Source organism: Micropterus salmoides, unplaced genomic scaffold (assembly GCF_014851395.1).
Source record: "Micropterus salmoides isolate LMB-PRFRI ecotype aquatic unplaced genomic scaffold, ASM1485139v1 Ms_hic_scaffold_7, whole genome shotgun sequence".
Lineage (NCBI taxonomy): Eukaryota > Metazoa > Chordata > Actinopteri > Centrarchiformes > Centrarchidae > Micropterus > Micropterus salmoides.
In genome coordinates this window covers 30,688,751-30,695,418 of record NW_024044459.1, presented here as the reverse complement: position 1 = coordinate 30,695,418, position 6,668 = coordinate 30,688,751, and the positions used below count along the sequence as shown (strand labels likewise).

Genomic DNA, 6,668 nt, shown 5'->3' with positions numbered 1-6,668 from the left:
TACATGAAATAATTTAAATATAATTAGGGAAAGATTATTGTAAAAACAAAAGTAAAAGTACTCACTTCACGAAAGTGGCCCATGTGACTTTGCTATACGTGTGTGTGTGAGTGTGTGTGTGTGTGTGTGTGTATAATATATCCATGCATCGTCAACCGCTTATTCTGCGTACAGGGTACAGAGCCAATCCCAGATGACATCGGGCGAAAGGCGGGGTACACCCTAGACACGTCACCAGTCCATCGCAGGGCCACACATAGACAAACAACCACTACACTCACATCCACACCTAAGGACAATTTTATCAAGGACTGCAACTAATGATTGTTTTCATTATAATCTGCTGATTGTTGACTTGATTTAATCAATTCATTGTTTGGCTTGTAAAAAATGATTAAACTGTGAGAATTACCTTCACAGTCACCCAGAGCCTAAAGAGACACATTCAAAATGCTTGTTTTGTCAAACCAACAATACAAAGCTCAATATCATTAATACATATATTGAAATTAATACAGTATAAAAAAGGTAAAGCAGCAAAATCCTCACATTTGTGAAGCTAGAACCATGAGTTGGTGAAAAATTACCTTATCAGTTTGCAATCATTGAGGACACTGATTAATCGACTAATCATTTCAGCTGTACATAAACGTGCATAAACGTTTTGACAGTTCAATTCAAAACATCACATTTTTTAAGCTTGTATGGTTTGTATGCAAAAATCTGAATTTGTAAAGTAACTAAAGCTATCAAATAATAGTGTAAAGAACAGACTCAAGTAAAGTACCTAAAAGTGTGTACTGGAGTAATGTACTTAGTAACTGTCCACTAATGTCTATCACCCATTCTGTTTGTGAGTCATCATTCGCTCTTTATTAATGTTTGCACATTAATGTGCCACTGCTGTGTTAATTGTCTTACATGATTTCTACATTATGGATCTGCCCAGGGCCAAAACGTGTGCATGTGCAAAGAACCAAAACCACTCAGATGGGCCTTCATACAATAAGCTTTTATTTGTAGGATGTCCAAGCTCTTCAAGGGTAGGCCTACTGCTGCCTGAATATGATTGTTAAATTGTGTTCTGTATACATCTGTTAGCAGCTGCACTGACTTTAGCTTCTCTTTGAGCACCAGATATGAGAATCTATTGAGTGCAAAGCTAAGTCTGTCCCAGAGCATCAGGTCCACTAGCATACTGCTGCCAGATCTATACTGAAATAAGAGTTTTGGAATGTGTAGGAACAACTAAAACATCTGCTGAAGCAGTGCTGAGTCCATGTTATTTTCTAGATGTCATGAAAGTCACAAAGAAGCACAGTCTCCACAAAAGCATAGGGCACAATATGTGTCATGAGATTATAGGTGATTTTCCACAGCTGGATCTTCAGTTGTATGAGCCTTGGTCCCACTGATTGGCTATTAGTTTTCACCCCCACAGAGAGCGAGCAGAATCTTCTCATAGTCTCCTTCAGTGTCATCCTGAAAGAAAGAAAAAACATATGTATACCACAAAAAATCTGACATCTAGCATGGGTCTATTGTCATTATCAGTGATCAGATGTTTGCTCACCAGAATATCCTGGTAGAGTGTTTTGCCGTAGGTTTTCTTGTACTCATCCTTGATCCGTTTCATGTCAATTTCAGAGCGGCTCACCATGATGCGGGTCAGGATACTTTTGCGGGTACCTTTACCCTGATAGGCAGAAAAGAGGCAGTCAGGTAAGGCCATAGGCAGCAGGTATTGTATCTTGTATATGTTTGTTCTTTTTAATGCGTAGTAGCCTATACATACTGTACCTTCATTGCCAAGTAGAGCTTCTCAGCAAAGAACGCAGGCCTGCTTCCAGCACACTTCACTATAGTTATTTAAAGAAAAATCTCATGGTTAAATCAAGTCTGTGCATAAATCACTGGATGAATGAGCAGGTAATAAAGTTAGATTAGAGGTTTGCGCCTTTACCTACTGCTGTGAGACAATTTTCAATATCTCCCTTCATCTCCAGGTCGATAGCTTTAGCCATGTCCACTTTGCTGTACTTTGAGTACCTGTCAAATACTGAAAGGAGAAGAAGTAGTGTCAGAGCTGACAAGATGGGGGGAAAAAACAGATTTTACTGAACAGGACGGCGAGCCAACTAACCTTTACGGAGATGAGGGGCACTCCTGGAGGTGAGGATCTCAATGAAGGCGGAGGCATCTGTCCCCTTCCTCCCCTCACCAGCCTCGTACAGAGCCCTGGCATCGCTGTCAACCAGCTGCTCAGAAACTCCTTCAGTCCGACTGGCCTGTGAAAAAGACAAACAGAACAACAGAGCTGAACACAACTAGTCCTTAAAATGAGCAAGTAATTATTATACTGAATATTAATTTAGTCTGTACACAATTAGCAGTAGAAGGTGACCACGTACAATGTTATAAGACAGGAAGGGAGGACCTAGGTATTATACTTCAGTTTGATGTGTCACACTGTAGTGGAGTGTACTGCTGTGCAAGCCTGATTAATTGTGGAACTGAGAACTATACAACTAACTGTCATAGCCAGCATATCATACTGTGAATGGAGCAAAACAGAAAGGATATGATTAGAATCTTTGTTACTTATTTCTACATTGTGATTGTGAAACTTGAAATGTGATGTTATTGCTCTATTTCTATTTTAATGCAGTCCTCATTTATAGTTGACTGTAGTGCTTGTACCATAAACATATGCCGGTGCATGAAAACTAAAAAAGTGGTAAAGGCAGAACAGAAATATTATATGAGTAAAATATAAGGTGAATGTGCTTTATATGTGCTTATCTGTCTTACAGATAGTGAAGCCAAGTATTATGCTTTAAAAGCAGAATAAGCACAAAGAAATGGTTGTATATTGGATTAATTTACTTGCCAGACTGTTTGACAATATGCAACTTATTTTCAGGAAACCCAAATATAAAGCTATCAAAAGGTTCAATTGTTAACTTGTATTGTGTTAGCATGTGTGTATCAAGGGAGTTAGTTTGTTTTTTATAAATCACTGTCACTGTAGCAGCTACAGCACAACAGGGAGTTTTGTGTTGCCTCAGAACTTAGTGCATCCTCGTGACTGAATAAGTGTCTGTGAAGGTGTCTTCAAAATCCTGTAACTAGTACACAATGAAACACACACATACCTTGCACAGTGCAAGGAGGGCAGCCCTGAAATCTCCTCCAGTGTCAGATTTGATGTCGTCCTCCAGCTCCTTCTTGTAGTCTTGGCAACAAAAATAAATAAATCACAACATAAACATCAAGGATATACAATGATGTTCTTCTCCCATATCCCAGACACTGTTGTTTTCCAGTGTCACATGCTGTATCACTTCTATTTCCAAACACTAGCTTGCGGAAACTAAAGATTTTTTCTTAAAATGTGTTGGCACGCACCTTCCTTGTAAGCTTTCTTTATTTCCAGGATCTGTCTGTTGTTTCTGGAAGCCAGAATCTCTATCAGGGTGTCCTCGTCTGTGCCCAGACCCTAAGAAGAAGGATGGATACAATGATACAGAGAAAAGAAAAAAAACACTCCTTTTATCCCGCTGTTAAGAAAACAATACATGAATATGTGGAAGTGGGTGGATATCATTATGCACCAAAAGTAACATTTGCCTCGAATGTGTTCAAATGTGCTTGGTTTCTCATCATCAGAGTAATTTATACATTTATATTAGTGTTTCTTATTAAGGGAGACTGTTTGTATTTGGGTGGGGGAGGGGGCTATACTTGTGGGGTCCAACAGCTTTGTGGGGACCAAAATGCTGGATCCCACAAGTTTAAAGTTAAGATTTAGGTTAGGGTTATGGTAAGGGTTAAGGTTAGGCATCTAGTTGTGAATGTTAAGGTTAGGGTGAGGGGAGAGGGAATGCATTTTGTCAATGACCGCCCCCCACAAAGATAGTGACACGAGGGTGTGTCTGTGTGTTGTGTGTGTGTGTGTGTGTGTGTGTGTGTGTGTGTGTGTGTGTGTGTGTGTGTCTACCTTCATAGCCTTTTTCAGCTGCTGGGCATCGTATTGGGCTGGTGTTTTAAGCAGAGCCAAAACCACATCCTCCAGATCTCCCTTCAGAGCGCTCTTCAGCGCTGGTTCCAGAGGCTACAAGTGAACAACTGATGAGTAAATATAGCATTTGAGAGCATGTCATTGCGGTGTGTAACTCTGCATGTAGAACAAAAACTTTCTAACTCTTACCTTGCCACTGGCCTGCTGGTACGCCGCTTTGATCTGCTGTCTTTGCTCGTTACTCCTTTTCACCAGAATTTCAATAATGGTGTTCTCATCCACACCTGTACAAAGAAAGTGTTAATTAAAATCATCATTTACATTATTCTGCATCTCTATAACAGAGACAAATGTATACTTAAATGTAGATTTCAGTTCTTATAGTATTGGTAACTTTGTATTTCAGTGTGAGGGTCCATACAAGGACAAGAGTGAGACCACGAGTAATTACACTGTTAGTAGTAGGCCTAATTGTGCATGATGGACAGCAGAGGGTGTTATAACAGCAAAAGCCAGCGTGTCAAGGTTCTAACAGAGCCACATTGCAAAGCCAAAACATGTTCACACACGCTCCAAAGTTACCCTGTGCGCATTTCAAGTTCACCTTTTGCCTTGATGGCCTTGTCCAAGACTGCTGCATCTCCACTGGGGCTGAAATTGAGCGCTGCGGTCACTGTCCCCTCGTTCTTTAGGAGCTGAGAGACACAACACAGATTATTGTGTGTTTGGTTATTATTAAAAACTATATAATAGTTCTGCTTAGTGATGTGCACAAGTTGGGCTGCAAAAGGGTTAAATAAAATCACAGTTTTTTCTCACCCTTACACATCCCCTGCATCTATCCGCCAGACATAAAAGAATATAATTGAGACATATGGTATTCGCCCTGCCCTCACAGTCTCTGCCCCTACTCCCCAATGCCTGCAAAGACCACAACAGTGGCTTTTAAAATGCCTGTTCACGCCTCAGATGGACTGAATTGAAGAATAATGGGAGAGTGGGCCAGCACAGACTGAAATCATGCAAGATTACCTTTTGCAACTTTCACTTTAAGAAACCAGTCTGGAGAGATTCTAAAGGGAGGGGTGCAAATTATTGCTTCTATGAGTCACACACACTCACAAGACTTATGGTCATCTTCCTCATTGCATATCATCTTTATAGTGCAGGTTCCCTTTCACTGTAAAACTTTTCTCATCTGTCTGCTCTGCCCACTCCTTATTCCTTCCTTCCCTCCTTCCACCTTTAAATTTCCCACTGGATCATTCTTTTACCTCACTACACTTCTCTCTCTCCCTTGCTCTGAACTCTGCCTGATAAAATTTTCCACCCTAGCATACCACAGGAAGCAAAAAAAAGAAAAAGGAAAAAACAGTGGTTGGCCTTAGCAACTGGAACAGAAACAGTTACATACTGAGTCATCGGGCATGCCCATATACACAGTCTGCTGCAAGAAGGCTTGGATGAAAGACATGGTGGGACTGCCGGAGTCTGTCTGTAGGGGGAGAGGACAGCGGGAGAGAAGCACTGATGTGATCCATGTATAGAAAGTAGTTTGCAAGTTGATGATCTTAAGATTAACTAAAACAAAGTCCACTAAACACAATGTAGATAGTATTCAAAGAAGAAATTATCACTCTTTTATTGATTCTACTAGAGTAAAGTTCGTAAAAAGTTCGTCTGGTAAACTTGTTAAGAAAGAAAGAAAAAAAAACATCATCCACTCCTGGAGAGGACATGCATGTGCATATTTACAGTAGGTTTATGAAGTAGTTTTCAACAATGACAAGCATGTGGAGACTGCCTGGCCACACCCACGCTCAACTCAGGCTCTTTCAATGTGCTTTAATATTGATACTGAGTGACAACTTTGCTGCGTAATTACACCAGCACACACTTTACTTCACTTTGCGTGAAATGAGTAGGCCTATATCCCAAAATTTGTCGCGACTGTTTTCCCAACCACATCCGCATAGATTGCATCAATACCTTAAAGTAGAATGGACTTAAAACCTTCGCATCTCGTACCAAACTTCACCAAACACTCAAACCAAAAGTTGGAGAAGAGATCTGAGAATCTTCATCGAACGAAAATTACTTACCGTGCGGCCTTAGATGAAAGAAGTTTGTCTCTCTGGGGTTCCAGGGGCGTTGTAGCGACAGAGAGAATATATTTATACCCATGACAAACCCCACCTAGTAACTGGCCCTGCCCATGCTCCCCTCCACAGCTGCAATTGGACTGAACCGCTGTCTGCCTCAGCAGAGCGCAACGGAGCTCCATCCGAAACGCCTCGCCGTGCGTCATGCTGCTTACTTGAAAACATATGCTGCTTTCAGGTCGTAAGCTTTCATAAAAAGCGGATCTCTTGGAAAATCACTAACACATAGAATAGGCTAAATCTGGGTCTTACGGAGTAATGTGATGTCCCAATACATTTACATTTACTCATTTAGCTGACGTTTTTATCCAAAGTAACTTACAATTGCTGTTATGTCCAAGGTCGCAATGCAATATTTCTAACATATTCCAACAGAGGAATTTATTGTAATGTTTACTGTTTGCTGTCTGTTATTAACTTTTGAGATGAACTTGAGATTGTGTTGTTTCTTCAAATTTTAGATGTGAATTTTGCATTTAAAAGTT

The 6,668-nt window shown here is 40.5% G+C and overlaps 1 protein-coding gene across 1 annotated transcript; it reads right to left on the bottom strand.

Moving 5' to 3' along the window:
* Nucleotides 1-1,062: 1,062 nt before the first annotated feature.
* On the bottom strand, nt 1,063-6,264 carry anxa1a (annexin A1a). Its single transcript, XM_038704237.1, has 12 exons — nt 6,124-6,264; nt 5,436-5,516; nt 4,626-4,716; nt 4,211-4,305; nt 4,001-4,114; nt 3,409-3,499; nt 3,156-3,235; nt 2,144-2,288; nt 1,964-2,059; nt 1,801-1,859; nt 1,574-1,696; nt 1,063-1,482 (listed from the first exon to the last, which is right to left on the bottom strand). The coding sequence occupies exons 2-12, from the start codon at nt 5,493-5,495 to the stop codon at nt 1,423-1,425; spliced, it is 1,014 nt and encodes a 337-aa protein (XP_038560165.1). The 5' UTR covers nt 5,496-5,516; nt 6,124-6,264; the 3' UTR covers nt 1,063-1,422.
* Nucleotides 6,265-6,668: the final 404 nt, after the last annotated feature.

Excerpts from the sequence above, each read along its gene's own strand:
- anxa1a (XM_038704237.1), bottom strand. The coding sequence starts at position 5,495 with ATGTCTTTCATCCAAGCCTTCTTGCAGCAGACTGTGTATATGGGCATG. Across the intron at positions 4,306-4,625 it reads CAAGGCCATCAAGGCAAAAG|GTGTGGATGAGAACACCATT; the intron begins GTGAACTTGAAA and ends TTCTTTGTACAG. Across the intron at positions 3,500-4,000 it reads AGCTGAAAAAGGCTATGAAG|GGTCTGGGCACAGACGAGGA; the intron begins GTAGACACACAC and ends CCTTCTTCTTAG.